Here is a 21,957-nt window from a genome sequence, read left to right as displayed (position 1 = left end):
CCATGCTTTCAAGGCAATACAACATAACAATGGCAAGTTCATAATAAAAGTACATGTGAAGATCCAGGCTAGAATAGGTCTTCAGCAACCCATGCTTGTTGTAGAAAGGTGACAATGCTTGTCGTAAGAAGCGACAAATGGGATCAGGTGGTCAGACTCGCTGACTTGATTGATGCATGTCATTGTTTCCCAATTGTGTAGATTGATGCTCATGACATAATAACTGGATTGTCTGGTCCAGACTCGATTATTTACAGACTGTCGCTGGAATATTGCAGCGTTTAACAACAAACAAACAAACAATAAATCATACCAAAGTAAACACATGGATGTTGTGTGCAGAAGGAATTCTATTGTGACATATAGGTCACATGTTACTTTGGGTCTTACAGCCTTTGAGAATTGCTTGCTGACTTCCTCTAGTGCTGCATTAATCACCAACAAAAGGATCATTATTACATTTCTCTGAAATTACACAGAATGGACAATGCCAGTAGATATGGTAGATTTTCCTGTGGATTTTATATGATCACATTATACTTTTTCCTCAGGAAGAATATATATGACAAAACAACAATAGTTTACAATATCAATCAGTGACAATCACCATTTCAGAAACATAATTTCATGCACTGTTGCTTAATGAGATTTGTTGCAATCTCAATGAAACTTTTAGCAATGTTATCACAAAAATAGATAATATCACCTTGATTCAACGTATGTCCTCATTGTCATGTCTGACATTAAAACATGTCTTCCTGGTCGATGGAACAGCTTGAAGACCGATCAAATGACAATAGTTAATGAGGAACTTAACAACAATTAATCAAATCGATGGCATAAAATAAATTATGTAACAGCTCTCTCAGGTAAAACTGTTCTCACTTCATTGCTTAGAAATTGTTGGAGGAGCTATTATCTGACAGCTTGGACGTGGCAGATACCCACGGCCATCATTATGATCTAACACACACAGCACCTGTCAGAACACATCAATCACGGCGATGTTGCACGTTGTTAACACTACATACTACATACGACTCAAATCAACAATTCCTTATTGAGGAGGCCACAGACTAATATACAGTCACAGAAATAAACTTATCTCATTCAAAAATATATATCCACAAAATATAAAATAAAATTCAAATGGAGCCCCAAACAATCCTCAATTTCAGACAGAGGCATTCTGGACCCGGCAAATCATTCTAGACTTGAGTTGGACTGCTTTTAAAAAAAAATTCTCTTGGGTCAGAGAGACAGGTGCCACAGGCCTATGTTACATAATACAAAGCATTATGATGGGTAGTAGAGTTTTGTTATGAAATAAGATTTCTCCTGTATATCATTGCTATTTAACAAATCCATGAATTTAAAGAAGCTGAGATGCTAAGCAAAGAATAAACTGGACCTACAAGAAGACCTCGTCTTCAATAGTAATTAAGTTACATAGATGGCAAATTTTGTCTTCTCTTAAAATACAGGTATACCAACCAGTTCCCTTAGAAAGATTTACGATAAACATCGGAACCTTGCTAACGCAATTTCTTTAAATCTAAACCAGACAAATCACAAATCAAACAAATGGGGAAACGTTTATCTTAATGTATTCAAACTAAATCCTCTAAGGAGACAGATTATATATTTGTTTCTATTAACATATCAAAGTCAGAGATCTCTGAAAATATTAGCTATTGTGTACAAGTTTGGTTTCATGCTGCTTTCAATGGTTCAGTAATTGTGCTGGGGACACCAGGGCCCACATTCACAAAGCGATCTTAGCGCTACGACTATTGTAAGCCTATGTTAAAGTATGGAAGTTACGATCATCTTAGTATAGTGAATAAAATTCCCCTACATTTCAGTCAGACAACTGGACTGGAAACTTGGCAAAGTTACAAGGCCAGATAAAATGTTGCCAGACCAGAATTTCGGGACTTACGAACAAAAGTAACAAAAGGGTAAACATAAGAATAGTACTGCTTAATGTGAGTTCTCAGAAAATAACAATAAACTGGCGGATTGTTGTCAACTTAGTAACTTTAACTCCCATCAGGCATGCAACTTCTCAAAACTGTCCGTCAGAAAAATAGACCGTCTCGGTAGGCAGGTACTTAAAAGACTGCTTTTTATCCCTGAGAGGAATCAAACCCGGCCTTGGCTATGATGGGCGAATGATCTAACCACTGATACTAACATCCAACCACTTCCCACAGTTAAGTTGTAGTTTTTTTCCCCAAAACCAATCCATGTATCTGTTTGAAGCAGAAATGATGCAGAGACTTTGAATCAGAACACTGAGACTTCTTTACATGGGATAACTAGGGCACAGCTCTGTTGGATACGGATGACGTACACACAACACTACTTATACAGTCACTGTAACCACTACCATATAGTGTCTGTCTGTGTTGGGTCTTAGAACAATGATGGCAGTGTCTCACATCCTTCAGTGAATTCTAACCCATTAATGTTGTTTAACAATATACATATCTGTCTGTCTGGCAAATCTACAACCCAAGATGGGCAACAATCACATTCATTGTGCTATGGTTATGTACAATACAGTTATTACAATCATGTTACAAAAACACTATTTTGTATGAAAAACTTCAAGATAGTTTTGCTCCAATAAACACCCCGGACCAACTTCTAGATTATCTAAGATTCCAAACTATGTACCCTTGCAAACAAAATGGGAAAAAATGTTATTTTGTTTATTTCTAAAATTCAGAGGTATTTTAACATTACTTTCTATACAAATCTAATCTATATTAAACTAATCAATAAACCCTCTTTCTCTTTGCAGGTCCTGTTGTTGGGTAAAAGACACCTCTACAAGCCACTTAATATAACTGCATAAACATGAACTGAGAAATTTGTATTTCCAGTTTGGGAATTTTTACTGACATTTGCTGCAGACAAGCCACCATTCTGTCTCTGAGCAAGTCTAGATTAATCCCTGTGTACATGTTATAGTGCATGAAGCATTCACTGAAGTAATATGAATATTCCTTTCAAAATGTTAATGGCCAAGTAATACTATTGCATAAAAACTGATTCCTACAAAATGTAAGCAATGACCTCATAAGTAATATACTGCTCAAAAGAAGTTAAAGAACACTGTTTTTTTCATGACGAAAGTGAATTTGTCACGGCCGGTGGGTATAGCAACACACAGCCATCCAAATCCTTAACTTGTTTTGAGTAATGAATAAGTACATGTCTACAAACGTTGCTAACCAATTGAACAGTGTTCCAATGTTCATACCGATCCAGGGATAATTCTAGGGAAGGGGCTGTGTGCTTTTAGGCCCTAAATTTAAAAAAAAGGCCCACATTTTCAAATACAATCAGGCATTTTAACATTGTGCTGTATTGGCAAGGTGGGTGTACCTCTGTAATAATTCAGAAAATTCCTAGAGTGAACACACAGATCCAATATTGTACATGCTACGTGTTCATGGTTACGAACAACAACCAATATTCAAATCAAAACCATGATCACTGGCATCAATCCTAAAGGTGGCCTCTGATATCAGCGACAGGGCCACATTAATCACAACTCACGCAGGTGCATCAATATCCATGATCCGGGTGTTTCCTTGTGTCCAATCTGTGGGAGGAGGTTCAATCACACACTGATTGTAGCACATATCAATAAGCTTAGCTGGGTGTTGTGATATTTCCATAATCCCCTCGTACAGAATGAGTATTATCCAATCAAAGGCAAGCCCTGTCTACCTACATCTAATCATAATCCAGAGGCATACGGGTCAAGACTTGATGTGGCTTCTACTCTAACTTGGACATGACATAACAATATTATGTCTAGGAACCTTTATTATAACACAACATCTGGGGCCTCCGTTATACAAAAATATTAATCTTGGTGTTCTTATTTTAATATCATATTTTGATCTCCTCTGACATAAACATCTTATATCTTTGTACTCTTATATTATCACATTAAGGTCCTATGTGATATTAACATATTATATTTGAAAACCTTATTTTAATCTCATGTTTAGGACCTCTGTTACATAAACATCTAATATCTTTAAACTCTTATATTAATATCATATTTTGGTTCTATGTGACATAACGTCATATCTTGGAACTTATATTTTAATATAATATTTTTGGACTCTTCTATGATATAAAAATATCATATATTAGGCCTTTATCATATTCATGAAAAAAATATCTTGGTTTTCTAATTTTGATATTATATGAAGGTGCTCTATGATGTATCATGTCATATCATGGTCCTCCTAGTGATATATAAATGTTATATCACAGTTCTGTATGATATATATATGCATCACAACTCATCAAAGTTAAACAGCAGGATGAGTGAGTGAGTGAATATGGTTTTACGCCGCTTTTAGCAATATTCCAGCAATATCACGGCTGGACACCAGAAATGGGCTTAACTCATTGTACCCAAGTCGGGAATCGAACCCGGGTCTTCGGCGTGATGAGCAAACGCTTAAACCACTAGGCTACCCGACCGCCCTACAGCAGGATGAACAATGTATGATTGTCAATAATGGTGCTGATCTATATCATGATACATATTTCTCAGATCATCTTTGAAAGTACCTGTGTAATGAATCAAATGCCCTGTGTACCAAATACACATAAATATCGTCAATTACATGTTAATTTCATCCCTCTGAAGCACCATCAAGAAGTTTACTGTTGTTTATCACACCAGCTGTCATCAAGATGGCAGGTACCAGTACACACTGTAATGGCATGTGATACGTAACTGCTACACCATGTCTCACATCATCGTGCATGTCTACACAGTCGTTGTGAAAGCAACCACATCAGGATGCTAACATACCTAGAAGCACTGTTCAACGTTTTTGTTTGTATGTTTAACACCGCACTCAGCAATATTTCAGCTATATGACGGCGCTCTGTAAATAATCAAGCCTGGGCCAGACAATCCAGTGATTCATATCATGAGCATCAATCTACGCTATTGGGACACGATGACATGCATCAACCAAGTCAGCGAGCATGACCGCCCAATCCCGTTAGTCGCCTCTTACGACAAGCACAGTCGCCTTTTACGGCAAGCATGGATGGGTTGCTGAAGACCTATTCTACCATGGACCTTCTCGGGGCATTGATCTTAGGTATATGGTCATGGGGACATGCATGTAAAAAACATATCAAGTTACTCCCTAAGCATAATTTAACCTTCCAAAACAGGATTCATATATCACACATGAATAATATTTTCTGTGCAACTATACTACTCAAAAGAAGTTAAGGACCACCCAATTCCTTTATATAACCATAGTTATAAAAGGCATAAATGATTACCGTATTCGACGTAATAAGTGCTCTCAAAATTAGAAATAGGAGGCTCTTATGAGAATATAATTTAGTGAGAAAAAAACAGAGTTGAAAGATCGTAAATTTCATGGTTAATGCTGACAGCCTGAAATGATACAATAGAAAAATCTGTGCGTATTATACACGACAGATATATTTTCCAGAATTTAATTGCCTATAATTAAGGGTGCATACAACGCACGAGTGCGTATTATACACGAATAAATAAGTCTTGTGTACATTGATCAGTCAGAAGGGGTGCTAATTGGGATTGTTCACTTGCCAACATATTAACAAATATCTCCGTGGGCGCTTATTAGACAGATGACAGAATCATGGCATGACAGATTGACTACAGTAGTACGCAGCAAGGATCAACTTGGGTATGTGGTCATGAGGACAAGCATGTTTACATGTATCAAGTTACTGCTTAGCATCCTATAACCTTCAGGGGTGGTCGGGTCGCTTGTCACGCAGAAGACCCAGGTTCAATTCCCGACATTGGGTACAATGTGTGAAGCCCATTTCTGGTGTCCCCCGCTGTGATATTGCTGGGATATTGCTAACAGTGGCGTAAAACCACACTCACTCACAACTTAGTTAGAACCCTTATATACATCTAAAACATAATTTTATTTTTTTGGAAATCTCAAAATGTTAGCTCATTTTGGGAAAAAAGCAATAGAGTGATGGATAGATGAGTGAAAAATATTGGTTACCCACTGAAAAATGTAATAACCCACTTAAAATAGAAACCTTCAAGTAAAACCTCAATTGTTCAAAACATTATCTGGAGCTCTGATGACATTGATACAGCAAGCAACAAAGTATCTATGAATGAAACATATAACATTATCAACATCAGAGAAGCCTACAGAATAATCAGTGGACCAAATACCCATAGTAAGTCAGCTTCACAGTGCTTCAAACAGTGTCCTTGTCAACGCATGTCAACGAAGCACAATGACATCACATTTACAGCTGATGACATAAATACAGAAAACTATGAAAAACCTTTGAAATTAAATAAGGTACATATAATATTAATCCTCATACGACAATGATGTAAAAGCAAGATATGTTGTGACATACCTTTTTGTTGTCTGAAACGTGAGAACTCCGAATGTGAACATGATGAACCGTCCATCTGATTCTGAACACTTTCTGAATCTCCGGTGTTAAATTCTCAAAGTCTTCGGTATCATTGATACAGACCCAACGCTTCAAATCAACCAATCACAGCCCAGAAGCGGCATCGTCCCGAACTCGGCTAATATAGAGACCACGATGGCTGTTGTATTTGGTCTTGTCTTGTTTATATGGCCTTCGCTCAAGCCCCTTGGTTTGTTGTGAAAGAGTCGCGGTGTAGAGAATGCGTCAATCACGTTTGATGGGTCAACAGTGGATGGCCAAGGTTGATAAAAGTCTGACCACGTTGGGGTAATCTGATTGACATTACGCAACCTTTGTTAAAAGTGATTGACGGACAAGTTGTTCATCCCATGCAACAGTTTCACCTCGTCACAGAAAAGGTTGTTGACACAAAAGCCACAACATGGGGAGAGTAAGACAATGTATTCTCTTGCCAAATAACAAATGAATACCTCAGGCTTAAATTCTGTGATTTACTTGATACATAGTTATTGCATACTGGTATTAACATTACTAATCAATCGATGGGTGAAATTGTTCCTCTTGTACACAATACAAATATACTTCAAGCATAATAATGTTGTTTTCCGGGTTGATATTTATTCTTGAAAGTATTAACATTACCAATAAATAATGTACCGTATTCGACGTAATAAGCGCCCCGCTCTAATAAGCGCCAACGGTGACATTTGCTGATATATTGGCTGGTGAACAATCCCAATTAGCACCCCTTCTGATTGATCAATGTACACAAGACTAATTTATTTGCTTTAAATATGCACCCTTAATTATTGGCAATAAAATTCAGGAAAAATATATGTCGAACATAAACATTTCAGGCTGTCAGCATAACCGTGAAATTTATCTTTCAACTGTTTTTTTCACCAAAATAATATTCTAATAAGAGCTCCGTATTTCTAAATTTGAGAGCGCCCTGGGTGCTTATTACGTCGAATATGGTAGTATCAAATAGGTTCAGATGAATTTTGTCATTTTTAAATGAAGGAATTTGTTACGGAGCACATAAAACAATCTTTTTGCATGAATGTGCACTGCAAGGCTAAACAAGCATCTCCCTATATCCAAATACCTACTAAAGCACATATACATGACATAAACATGTAAACTCATCCCTATTTTCCTAAAACAACTTTATCATTTTTTAAAGGATTTATTAAAACTAACATTATATGGATGTAGGTTTCTTCTATCAGTTGTTGACAGCTTCTTCCATGTTTACACAGAAAACAATTGGACGCATTTGCAAAATTAAAATCAGTCACTACCAGGCCCTATTACCATGATTACAAGAGAAATAAGATGTATACATTTTCGTATAAATATTCCTTCCTATCCTGACTTTTATTCAATAGAAAATACTGCTGTTTAGTCACATGACATCAAAGACATTTCCCCAATAATGGAAAAGGTGAAATTAGTCCAAAAAGTTCAAATTAGTCATTTTTTATCGGTCATATGTCAAAATTAGTCATCCAATTATTGCAGCTCTGAAATATCACAAAAAATCTTGAAGATTCTTCAGCAGGATTCACATGCCTCCCAGCGAAGAGATTGAGGTGAAATGGCATTTAAAGTCGTGTTCCAGATTTTTGCACTTTAATAGCAACATGCATGCAAGTGTGCTGCTGCTGGCACTTGTCCGGACTTTACAGTGCTAACCAACTGAGATACCATGCCATAGTTTGACATGGATACCTCACCTAGCCACAGTTTACCAGCCTCGATCTGACCAGACCACGTTATATCTCCTTAATGCCAAGCGCCAGGCAGGGCAAAAACAAGTACAATCTTTTTGCGGGTTTTTTTGATGATAAAATGTACAAGCTAAAACTATTTACCCATATTTAAAAAATGATGTCCCCCTCAATGGAATCTGACTGCGGCAATGTCGGACAAGTCCATTTTATGCACAGGTGGGTATTTGCCACATACTCTCACAATCTTCAAGTCAGTTACCTGAACCATTTTTCCCAATACTGATTGTCATATCTCTCCCACTTTTGGATGCGATCTTTCGGCCGTTGCGTTTACCTGGGTTCATTTTTAGGGAACAACTCACCAGACACTCCCCTCTAAAAATAACGTCACCCAAAATACGATGTCATCGCATGTTCGAATCTCCAGAAATGACGTTATGATAGAACAATGTCTTATCGCGAATTAAACCACACTTCATTGTTCTTCATTTATCGTGTAGCTCTCTTATATTTAATCATAACATCATACGCATGGCATGAATCACGTGCTGACCTTCATTTGGTATGTATGGCTGTGTACCATTGACGAGTTGGCTGTTATATGACACTACATTCGTCCACCTGGGGAATTCTTCCTCACCTTGACAATAACAATGACAGGCTCAGACAAAATGAAACATGAAAACCCTTAACAGTGCTTAAAAAACTTCAAGGATACAAATCTGAAATTGCATTCAGCATGAATGGTCTGTTTGTGTGATGGGACTGCAGTGACTCACCCTCACTGACATCCTCTACTAGTTATGAAATTTTCAAAGGCAAATAAAATATCATCAGAATCCTTTCAGCTGGAAAGATTAATCCAGTTTTAAAATTGATATCTTTTGACACTTTTTATCCAAACTACATATTACATATATAACTATCTGATAAAGTTCAGGTGCAAACATCTTACTAACAGCCATAGTCTTCTATCTACACAGCAATGCATTTGGATCTTATTCTACAACACTGACTTTTCAAATTTAATTGTATAAATTGTCTGGTTGAGACTAAATAGAACAGAACATTTATTAATCACTGCTGTTTGATTGAAAATATGCTTTGACATTTTGAACATTATTTGTGTTTGTACTTTTGTTTCAAGTTTAAGAAAAAAAACTCATATCAATCATGTTAACCCAGACAGCAATTTTGAAATACATTCATTATTCCAGCTCAATTAGAAATGCAAAGAAATTCAGCGATAAGATGGCGGTCTGTAAATAAGTAAGTCTGCACCAGACAATCCAGTGTTTGACATCATGAGTATTGATCTCTGCAACTTCATAATTCATTGGGGGCGGTCGGTTAGCCTAGTTGTTAAAGCGTTCGCTCGTCATGCTGAAAACCCGGGTTGGATTCCCGACAAGGGTACAATGTGTGAAGCCCATTTCTGGTGTCCCCCACCGTGATATTGCTGGTATATTGCTAAAAGCGGCGTAAAACCATACTCACTCACTCACTCATAATTCATTAGGTAATGGTGACTTATTTTGCATATGCTACACAAATCTCAACTTATCTGGAGCTCTGATCACTTCAGAATAGGAATCAAACTTTAACCAAGAACTATGCAAGAATTGTGAAGAGGGGTGAAGGAACAACAAAACTGCAAGGACAGTTGACCTTTCTGTATGTGGCCAAGATCAATCCGTTTACAAGAACAGCTTCCTAACAAACTTTGTAACACTTCTCAAGGGATGAGTCAAACGTAAGACTCTTGTACAGATGCCATGATAAGCTTCCAACGCTTTGCAAAGGAACACAGAGTTGTTAGGAAAATACTCTTCACCCTATAGACAGTCTTCCTACATACAAACATACAGGCTGCATGAGAAGATACTGAAATCCTTGTGTCGATGATCTACTGCATCATTGTTCATATCAAACTGATCTCCAAGAACATGAGTCAGAGAGTTAGCTACCTTGGTGCACCCTAAGATGCTGAAGTGATGGTCAAATACAATCGTTCAAAGGAACAACAGTGTTTCTGGGTCAGAAGGAAAGTGAGAACATTAGGAAAAGAAGAAACAGTGTACATGCACTTCATCTACTGAGGTTGAGCTATCTGCAAATCCATCCAGACATTTATCCTATTCAGAGCTGAGGAGCAGATGTCATCCTTACAAAATGCTGCAAAACTATTTTATCAATATATACATATACTACACAAAACAAGTTAAGGAACGCCCACAAATGCACATGGAAGGCTGTGTGTAGAAATACCCACCAGCAATGACAGTGAGTGAGTGAGTTGCATTTAACGTTGCTTTTAACAGTATTACAGTTATATCACGGCGTGTCAGCTTAATGTGGGAGGAAAGCCCGAAGTGATGCAGATCTAAGACATTTACCACTTCGGTGAAACCCACGAGCACGGGTATGGTACTGACAAACCTAGAAACATAATCGGGGCGAACCGGGATTCGAACCTACAATCATAGATTTCTGGCGTGTCCAAGGGACGCAACTCTGCACAGCGAATAGCGGCGCCTTAGACGACTGGGCCACCCGTGTCCCCTCAGCAATGACATCAACTATAGTCATATGAGAAAAATCAGGCGTTCTTTCACTTCTTTTGAGTAGTATATATGATATTGTTTGGGAGTGAATGAGTATGGTTTTACACCGCTTTTAGCAATGTTCCTGCAAATTCATGGCTGGGGACACCAAAAATGGGCTATTGTTTGGGTAGACAAGTTTAAGATGCATATATCTCCTTGAAGTACTTTTGACCTTTTGATACCACTTGTTTCAGGAATTTGTTGTCATCTGAGAAATAGAACAAAGACTTATCTAACAACTCATTTTGTGACCAAAGCGTCAAGCAGTCAATTTGTTTGAATCTAAATAATATCATTTGTCACTGGTTCTGGGAAAAGAAGCAGCTTTAATCATATTGCTTATGTTATACATTTAAAAAATATATGCCGTGACTCCATATAAAATATCCTTCAAAAAAGGTTAATGTCCCCAAATCAAACCTACAATTCCAGGTTGCAGACTGCCATTATTTTCACATAACTGAGGGGGCATGGGTTGCCCACAATAAGCTGACACGCCGCGATATAACTGTAATACTGTTAAAAGCAGTGTTAAACCCAACTCACTCACTTATCACTCGCTCACATAACTGAAAACAGCATTTTCCATGCACATAAATAGAATCATATGACACATACCCCGGTAGTTCAAACACAATCTAAACAGGGTACTAAGCTTGAAGCTGAACAAAAATAATCACAAACTGATTTAATATGATTCACTTCAATTGTTTGTGGAGGTCATACGACAAAGAAGCCATTCTTAAATTTGAACCTCAACATTAATGTTTCATGTTGGAACTTTGATGGATGAACTGATTAATCTGCCAGGGACAGTAGTGAATCAATCATAAGTAGGAGATGTTTGCTTCTAAACCAGAATTAGTCCGTCTCCCAGCTCCTAGAGAATATATTTCAAAAAGTCTAGAATAATTTGACAAGAGTAGACTGCCACAACTCTAAGCATTGTTCTTGGCTCCATATGAATTTTACTTTTTGAATTGTGGATATATATTTCTGAATGAGATTTATTTCTGGGATTAAATGTTTGTCTAAACCAGAATCAAAAACTGAATTAGTCAACGAAGAAAAAAACAACTCCACTATGACCAGCTTTCCTCAGTATGTCCGCTCTGTGATGACTAATCCCTCGCCAAGCATTTGAACGAAGGAGCAAAAACAAACAACTTAACATTCTAGCTTGCACTTCTAATCTCAGAACAGACAATAGTGTAAGAAAAACTTTGTCTTAATTCTACTCAATCAATTTGTCACAGCTGAATGGCACAATCATTAACACCTACATGACATTGTCACCAACCAGTGGGCACTCGTCCCGAACTAGCTCTACCTACAACACCATATATCAACCAGCATGGAGCAGGTTGTGGGGGAGGTTGAGGGGGGACCTTCAGGTGGTGTGTTGTCGTTCCTCCCCGGAAGCTGTGTTTAATCAGTGGCTGGCTCCCAGTGACACCTTTAACCCTCTCAGGTTTAACATGTTACAGACAAACCCTCCAGATATCCTTTCCGACTTGTTTCCAAGTGACGATCAAGTGCATGATGAACTAGGAGAAAATTGTGACACTTTTATTTATCCTTTCGTTTTTCGTAAAGATCATGTTCTTTGTATTAGTTTTGAAGCACAATTTCACAATCATCTGATTATCATTAAAATGTAAATAAAGTTCGTAGATCGCTTGTTTCACCTTTGTGAAAAGGTTCAGTGGTAGGTATTACAAGACAGTATTACTTACATCAATCAATCTGTATTCGTTTGTTTGTTTGTTGTCTATCGCCACACTCTGCAAATAATTGAGTCTGGACCAGACAATCCAGTGATTGACATCATAAGCATCGATCTACACAATTGGGATACAATGGCATGCATCAACCAAGTCAGTGAGCCTGAGAGCCCGATCCCATTAGTCACCTCTTAGGACAAGCATTGTCGCAAATTACAGCAAGCATGAGTTGCTGAAGACCTATTCCACCCCAGATCTTCATGGGTCGGGATATATTCATACTCAGCAATATTCCAGTTATATGAAGGCAGCCTATGAATGATCAAGTCTGGACCAGACAATCCAGTGATTGACATCATAAACATCTGGTCCAGATTTGATTATTTACAGACCGCTGTCACATAGCTGGTATATTGCTGACTACGGAGCAAAACACATTTTCCTCCACTACACATTTAGTGTCACATCTTGAGACTTATTTTGTTGCTCTGATCATACCAAACTGTCATTTTTCTACACTTGTGTAAATATCACAAAATATCTGTTTTAAAGTTTTCAAACCAAACCCATCCTTAATCCTTGACATATGAAGATCAACATTTTGGCAAAAATCCCCAAATTTGGACATCTCTTCCTTTGTTCAAATTCCCATGAAAAGAAGAACTTCAGAATGTTCCTGTTTTCCAAGTGAAGAGTTAACTAAATCTCAGCACCAAGGTCATACAATGCTAATACGTCCCCTGACATTCAAACCTGTTGGGTATTGATCTGTAATTAAAACACCACCAAAGTCACGAATGTATTCCCAAATTCGTAGGCTTAAAGTTTTTACCTGCTTCTCATAATATTTACCTGTGTAATCATAAACGATTTGACATAATTCCTTCAGGAAGCTGCTTGTATCCAGCTATGTCTTGGTTGATCAAGGCGTTAATTATATTTGCTTGTGATATTTTGCCTGCCTCTTGTGTTTAAATCTGTTAATTGTCAATCCTTTACGATGTGGAAAAGAATGTCCAATAATTGACACATTAACATGTCCTTGAAATAATGGCAAGATTCTATTGATTCAGTTAAATACTTAATTGCTTTCAAACAATTCTTCACAATTGCTAAGAGTTTGATTGATTCCAAAAGATAGAGTATTGCGAAACATTCTTGAAACATTGATCGTTCTGTATAAGACAACATGCATGTTGAAGCCAGCATGTAAAAACTTTACAACACGTGTCAATTTCATACCATATGCAAGAAAGAATATTATTTACTTATTCATTTGACCTGTGAAGATCCGGGGTAGAATAGTTCTTCAGCAACCCATGCTTGCCGTAAAAGGCGACTATGCTTGTCGTAGGAGGCGACTAACGGGATCGGGTGGTCAGACTCGCTGACTTGGTTGATGCATGTCATCGATCCCAATTGCGTGGATCGATGCTCATGATATTGATCACTGGCTTGTCTGGTCCAGACTTGATTACTTGCAGACCGCCGTCATATAGCTGGAGTATTGCTGAGTGCGGCGTTAAACAAGAAACCAACCTTAGAACTTATTTATTTATCACACAGTATCATATCATTACACATCACAATGTGGTCTGGTAAAATTGTGTTGTCTGTTCGCATGCGCTCAGAAACATTGGGAAAAGCTTGGTTGTTTAATGCAACTCTCAACAATATTCCAGCTATATGACGGAAGCTGTAAAAAATCAAGTTTGGACCAGATAATCTAGTGATTGATATTAAGAACAACGATCCACATCATGAGGGTATGATGACACACCATTAACCAGGTCTATGAGCCAGACCACGGAACCGTTTGGTCTACCCTACGACCAGCATAGGTTGTTAAGGACCTATTCTAACCAGGAAGCCCCACAGGGTGGGAGGTAACACTGCAGAACAGAATCGCTATGACAACACATAACGAAGAATGAGGGTCTTTATTGGCATTTTGAAGTTGGTTATGAGTGAATGAGTTTGGTTTAACGCCTCTTCTAACAGTATTGCACTTATATCATAGTATGTCAGCTTAATGTGGCAGGAAAGCCCGAAGTGGAGCAGGTCTCAGATGTTTACCATTTTGGCGAAACCAACGAGGACAAAAGCACGAGTATGGTGAGACAGACCAAGAAACAAAATTGGGGATATATGGCAAAATCCTTAAAGAGAGCAAATTTCTACTTGTCCTCATGACACCTTGACTATTGGCCAGTTTGGCAAGGACTACAGGACCAGAGCCAATTTCTAGCGCTGAGATGGTTACTTCACGTCCTGAATTAGTGATTGAATGAGTATGGTTTTACGCTGCTTTTAGCAATATTCCAGCAATATCACGGCGGGGGACACCAGAAATGGGCTCCACACACTGTACCCATGTCGGGAATCGAACCCGGGTCATCAGCATGACATCAGCGTGAAGGTTTCTATTTTAAATGGGTTATTACATTTTTCAGTGGGTAACCAATATTTTTTCACTCATCTATTCATCACCCTATTGTTTTTTTCCCAAAATGAGCTAACATTATGAGATTTCAAAAAAATAATAATTATGTTTTAGATGTATACAAGGATTCTAACTAAATTGTGAGTGAGTGTGGTTTTATGCCGCTTTTAGCAATATTCCAGCAATATCATGGCAGGGGACACCAGAAATGGGCTCCACACATTGTACCCATGTCGGGAATCGAACCCGGGTCTTCGGCGTGACGAACTCAAGCTTTAACCACTAGGCTACCCGACCGCCCCACATCCTGAATTAGGCACTGGTGGCATTTACCAGTTTAGGTCCAGGGTCTTTACCATAACAGAATGGAGATAGGGATTTACACAGGATTCCACACTAAGTGCCCTTAGCAGGCAATGTGAGACAAATATTGGTCAGTGATATACAGGGCCCACTTGCACAAAGCGGTCTTAGCGCTAAGATGATCATAACTCCCATACTTTAACATAGGCTTACGATAGTCTTAGCGCTAAAATCGCTTTGTGCAAGTGGGCCCAGGTCACTTCTATAAAGCTATACCATTAGCTATTACTGCATAACATGAACAGGGAAATTTGTATTCAATTTGGGAATATTTCCTGACATTTCCTACAGACATGGGGCCAAATACCAGCCTCTGAAGAGGCCTAGATAAATTCCTGGGCTATATGATACACCAGGTAATCAAGGATGGACTACATAACATCAGCCGCTAGTAGAAAGACACAACCCAGTCATGTCAGTGATGAAGATTACCATGATTACAGTTCAACCGTTTGTTGAATGTAACAGCCCAGACAAATGTGTTCCCATAAATGAGTATCTGGTATTTATTGAGCCAATACAGGAGTGAGTGTCCACACGCTAGGTAGGGGAAATCTATTTGCAAAGTTAATACATGGCACGTGTCACCTGAAGGAATGGATGTTGACAGAGCAGACACAGGATAGCTGGACGGTTGTTGGTCACAGTGCCCAGGTGAGGGGGATTGTGGCCCAATTATCATCTAAACCAAGAAATGTTCTGTACGAGTGAGTGGGTTTGGTTTAACGCCACTTTGAACTGTATACTAGTTATAACATGGCGTGTCAGCTTAATGTGGGAGGAAAGCCTGTGATGTAGGTTGTGGATGTTTACAGCTATGGCATGGGTCGGGTGCTGACAAACCTAGAAACATAATCGTGGCAAACTGGGTTTGAACCAACAATCGCAGGTTTCTGGCGTGCCCAGGGGAATCCTTTAAGTGATGAAAGCTACGGAGCATGGTGTTTGCAGCAATATTCCGGCCTTATGATGAGGGACAACAAGAATGGGTGTCGCATGTTGTACCTATGTGGGAATCAAACTCGGGTCTTGCATGACAGGCTAACGCTTACCCTACTAGTGAGTTGGGTTACACCGCTTTTAGCAATATTCCAGCAACATCACAAAGAGGGACACCAGAAATTGGCTTTACACATTGTACCTATGTGGGAATCAAACTCGGGTCTTGCATGACAAGCGAATGCTTGCCCTACTAGTGAGTTGGGTTTTACACCGCTTTTAGCAATATTCCAGCAACATCACAAAGAGGGACACCAGAAATCAGCTTCACACATTGTACCCATGTGGGAATCGAACCCGGACCTTCAAAGTGATGAATGAACGCTTTAACCACAAGGCCATCCCATAACCCTCTTTCACCACTAATCTACACCAGCACTCGTGTGTTACATACACCCTTTATTATTGGCAATTAAATTCTGGAAACATTCTAATAAGAGCCCCCTATTTCTAATTTTGAGAGCGCCTTGGGCGCTTATTACATTGAATACGGTAACCCAGTTAAAAACAACAATTTCCGATACTACGAAAAAACAAACAAATTGTATCAAGAAATCTGGATGTTTCTCTTGGGTACTCTGTCACATTGATACGGTACATATTTTCTTATCACATCACATCTGTGTACATGTCATCAGTGTTTCAGTGAGGCTATCAACAGTTGTTTACACCACTCTTGTCAATATTCCAGCTGTACGAGAGGTTATTAATACAGATAAACACTTAATGGTACATAGTTATCACCCAATGAATCGACTTCAACACTGTATGAAAAGTAGGTCGCATTTCTGTGTGTGTGTGTGTGTGTGTGTGTGTGTGTGTGTGTGTGTGTGTGTGTATATAAATATACGACATCTTTCTTTCCCTGCTTTGAACAATACTTGATATATCTTTGACACAGACCTCTTAAAAATTACAATATATACAATGGTCATTGAATACCATTGAATGGTCACGAATATTTACATACATGCACTTGTCAGTTAATTATTTCACCAATAATAACATACATACCCCTGTCATTAAATTATTGTTTCACCAGTAATTACATACATACACTTTTCAATGCAATGATTTACAAATAATTATATACATACACTTGTCATAGAATAGTTTCACCACTAATTTCATATATACACTTGTCAATGAATCTATTTACCAATAATTACATATGTACACTTGTCATTGAATGGTTTCACCAATATTAACACACACACACACACACACACACACACACACACACACACACACACTTGCCACTGAAATGTTTCACAAGTAATCACCTATATAGATAAATATATACATTGCCTCCCCTACATCACCCCTTCCATACTGGATCAATATTTGACGAGTCCCTCCAGAAACGAATGTTTCCATCCCAGAAAGTACACACATTCGGGTTCTTACTGGACATCACATATCTTGTCCGATCTCACAGAAACTAAGAATGCATGGATGCAAATCATATGCACTACATCTCTTATGGACACAAGAGAGTATGGCCAATTGAATCCTTGAAGACATTTTGGTTTTAGCATTCACACCTGATTATTCTATTCTTATAAGAAATACAATCAAAATTGGGTCCATGTCAGTGGAGCATATGCTATCACAAATACTTTACATTGTATCTGTTGTCAGTCCTCATCCTGAGACCCCAGGACTCACAAATAGATAGACCAGTCCCTGCAGAATTCCACAGCAGAATATCTTGCAGAAATACCCACTTGGTGCAGAAATATACCTTTTTTGCAGAAAATGATATTTTGAGCAGAACTTAAGCAGAATTTTCCATTTATCTGCCGCAAGAATTCATCAAATTCACTACATGTGTGTTGAAAGCTGGATTTCAATGTGTAAATGGATAAAACTAACTTAAACATTTGCAGAATTTTGTGCAGATTTATCAAAATTTGGTTGCAGAATTTACAAAAATTGTCCCTGCTTTGAGACAGGACATCTCATCTCCTGATTATAACGAGTCCAGTTCAATGTCAATTAGGCCCTTTTACAATAATTTCACATATTTGTTTAAAATGTGTTATTATCCTAATAACGACTTCATTTCATTATCCCACTTCCAACAGTGCGTACTGTCCTTCATAACATGGTCACACCTCATGGGGATAACAGCTTATCGCCACCTCCCCACAGGCTTCATTGTGCTTGACACTGCTTGAAGGTGCCAGGGAATGCCTACATATACATGGGTTATACAACATACTAATTATCCTTCTGACAATTGAGAGGTGATACAACCTCATTAACACCCAACAATATACACTACAGTGGTGTATTATGCATTAGAAACATGCTGTAACATTGCGCAACAAGCTTGGTCATTGATGTGCTGTGTCACTAGACAATTAGTAGCACATCTGGAAACAATGATCCTTGTTAATTTTTGTGTTACAATATCATGCATTCTACTATGTATTTGGAATTTACTCAATTCTGATTGGTCAATTAGAGGCTATTAAATCACAATAAACCCCCTCTGATTGGAACAGCTGGTTTGACAGCTGCATCACCGTGGAAGCTGATATTCATAGAATAGTACTATTTTCAGTCAGTGTCGGTAGGCATGTTTAAATAATTATATCTACAATTACAGGTTACAAAATACAAAGATGCGGTTACTTCAATATTCAAAGGATGTGTGGCAATACATTTCGTGCAGAAAACACGATAGAAATCTACGAAGAGAATGTATTAACATTTTGGAGACAACAGAGTTTTGAAATTTTGGCGCTTTTCTATATACGACTGTGACGTCATATCTTTTGCCTCACAATGAGCGATATGACGTCATAATGGTGACGTGCGATGTAGAACGAAAGTCTTGCAAAGCTTGCTTAGTTTTCTTTACGAATGCCCACCTCATGTTAGTCTACCAAGTTGCCGTGCTTATGTGCTTTCAATGCCTGTCATATGTTCGAGTGAAATATTAGGGCGTAAACAAACTGCTTGAGTTCCAAATTCAATTTAGCGCGGTTAAATCTACAGGTAACCTGGCTTTACATTGAAAACACAGTATGTTTATCTCCTAAATCATTTATTTGATAATAACACTCAAATCCTTAGTTTACAATCTAATAAACTACACAATGAACAAAAATAATCACTGAGATGATGATGATGATGATGATGATGATGATGTTGGGAGATTTAACAAGCACTTCCTGAGGTGCCAATTTCGCATCAATGAGCATATTCTATAGAGCATTTCTAATTAATTATATCATGGGTAGGTTTCTCGGCAGGATAAAGCCAACGGACAACAATGGTACCTGTCTGTCGTGAGCCTAGACAAGTACTGGGATACTTGATATGATTATCAAAATAATAGACTGAGACACTGAACAGCAGCATCTACATGGGGAATAGATGAGCAGAGAAGAGATAATGAAACAATTTAGCAAGGACGATTGTCATACCAGTTTCCAATCTGGCAGTTGAGCCACCGTTAGTGAAACAAGTTTCCTATTAGGGGTGTCACGATAAATAGAAATATCGATAGATTGCTATTGGTAAGCACTTAAAGTCAATAAATCGATTGTGAAATCAGTTTCCGATCAATAGTATCAATTTCAGTTGGGAATATCGATAGTTTCGATTGTATTTACCATATCAATAAAATACATGCAATGCTTTGCAAATTTGTTTTTCTTTTGATCATGAGTGGTAGTAATTTACACATGGTAATGTGGAAGTTTCTTTTTCTTAAATTATTAAGGTAAAGAAAAATCAATTCAGTCATATCTCAAACTTTACTTTTTATTTGTTGTTGTGGTTATCACATTCAAAGGAAACTTCAGTTCCAAGTTTTAATTCAACTCTAAAAATCCATCCAAAATGATACACTGAAAACTATCAATATTTATCTCAATAGTTGCTTGCAATAAAAATAGTTATCACAGTAGTTTCTTTCAATATCAATAGTTATCGCAGTAGTGATTTCCAGACCAATAGTCATCCCTATTTCCTATGTAGTTAACTATATATATATATATATCTGTTGTCACTGTCTGACTAATCACTGAGCTTGTGGTGGAATATATTAATGCTCACATACCAGGAAAGCTTGCAGTAGCTAGGTACCACTTGTGAGACATATCAATGATAGAATTTAAGAAAGACCTTATGGAAAGATGTTATCACACTTGTGTGTTTATTCCCAATACAGGATATGCACCATCCCAAAACAGACTGGCGTGATAAACAGTATACATCCTGGGTCAGAAATAAGGCAGGGTAAGGCAGGAAAAAAAAGGTCGGTTCTGACATTTAATTTCAAAGGAGGTTAAGTATGTTATTTTAGTTTTTTGTTGATAACCCTGCAACATTGCAGAACAACTGAAACATAACATGACATGTAGAGATTCAAGGAATAAGAAGACTTTTTTATAAAATCTGTGATGAACCTCTACAGGATTTGATGAATGAATACCAAGATTATTTCAACGATTGATGACAAAGGTGTGAATTGGATCACAGGAGGAAGGCAATGCTGGATGTAACATGAGTTATACACAGGTTCAGCTGAGATACCATGAAGTGCTTTCCCAACAACAAACAAGGCTGAGATTAACTTCATAGAGCAGAGCACATCAAAGGCAAACCACGGACTTCAGGAAGTGTCCGCAAATTAACCACAAACTTGGTTTTACGTTCGTAAAGGAAGACGTGTCATTCTGGTATAAAGAGTTATTCATGAAACACGCAATACCTGGAAGTTCGAAGGAAAAATATGAAAAATAGTTTAAAGTAAATACTGTGGTCGAGACATTTACAACTTCTAGCCGGATCTGTTGCTTTGGCAGTTTTCCACCAACTGTCAAATTATGTCATTTCGATTGACAGTTTTCATTGAACTCGAGTTTAATCACTGTCATTTAGTATCGAGTGTTAATATCCCACCTGTGCGACAAGGTGTTAGATGAGTCATATTGTGTTTGCGACAAGCTTCGTCAGTTTGTTTATCAAACTCACCTAAAACAAGCTGGATGCCAGTCCCAGTCTAGCGCTTGGACGTATGGCTCGTCCCGTATTGCTAGTCCACAACCACGGCAGTTTTGCTCCTTCGCTGAAATAAACAAAACATCTCTGAGGTATTTTACGTCGAATCAATTTAAAACGCGAGAGGTTTCACCTGTTTGAACAACTTACTTGAGCAGTCTAAGTCGGCCATATCACCACCATAATTCACCATTAGTCACTTTCCTTCCTTTCTCGTTAGAGAGTGATCAAGAGTTATGTCCCTTATGCGCAAATTTCGGTTATTACGTCCAATAAATCATACATGACATGCTATAGGCAAATGTCAATAGCTGTATTGATTTTTTGGTTCTACATAGAAGTCAATAAACTATTCGTATGCACAGGGGACATAATTCATGATATAGCATGGTTCTCTCACCATGAGGGTCAATGGTGGTAAACAATGTTGCTTTCCACTGGTTCTGTCAACAGTTGACAATCAGTGTTGAACTATATGCATATTTGATCATGGCGATAATGTGGTATCGAAGCTAGTATAAAACCTGACATTAGCACATTTAGAGATTACGCTTGTTAAAAAATAATTTAGTATTATGTTT

The 21,957-nt window shown here is 38.0% G+C and overlaps 1 protein-coding gene across 1 annotated transcript in view; it reads right to left on the bottom strand.

Moving 5' to 3' along the window:
• LOC139472223 (LIM domain kinase 1-like) overlaps positions 1 to 21,581 on the bottom strand; it is a 71,626-nt gene extending 50,045 nt beyond the window's left edge. The window contains exons 1-2 of the mRNA XM_071254597.1: positions 21,527 to 21,581; positions 21,350 to 21,443 (exon numbers count right to left, since the gene is read on the bottom strand). Of these exons, the coding sequence (XP_071110698.1) occupies positions 21,350 to 21,443; positions 21,527 to 21,569 (137 nt within the window). The 5' untranslated portion in view covers positions 21,570 to 21,581. The remainder of the gene's footprint in view (positions 1 to 21,349; positions 21,444 to 21,526) is intronic.
• Positions 21,582 to 21,957: the final 376 nt, after the last annotated feature.

The sequence above is a fragment of the Haliotis cracherodii genome, unplaced genomic scaffold (genome assembly GCF_022045235.1).
Source record: "Haliotis cracherodii isolate W230 unplaced genomic scaffold, xgHalCrac1.p SCAF_24, whole genome shotgun sequence".
In the NCBI taxonomy this organism is placed as follows: domain Eukaryota; kingdom Metazoa; phylum Mollusca; class Gastropoda; order Lepetellida; family Haliotidae; genus Haliotis; species Haliotis cracherodii.
The sequence above is the reverse complement of the archived record's forward strand: the minus strand, read 5'-3'. Positions and strand labels throughout refer to the sequence as shown.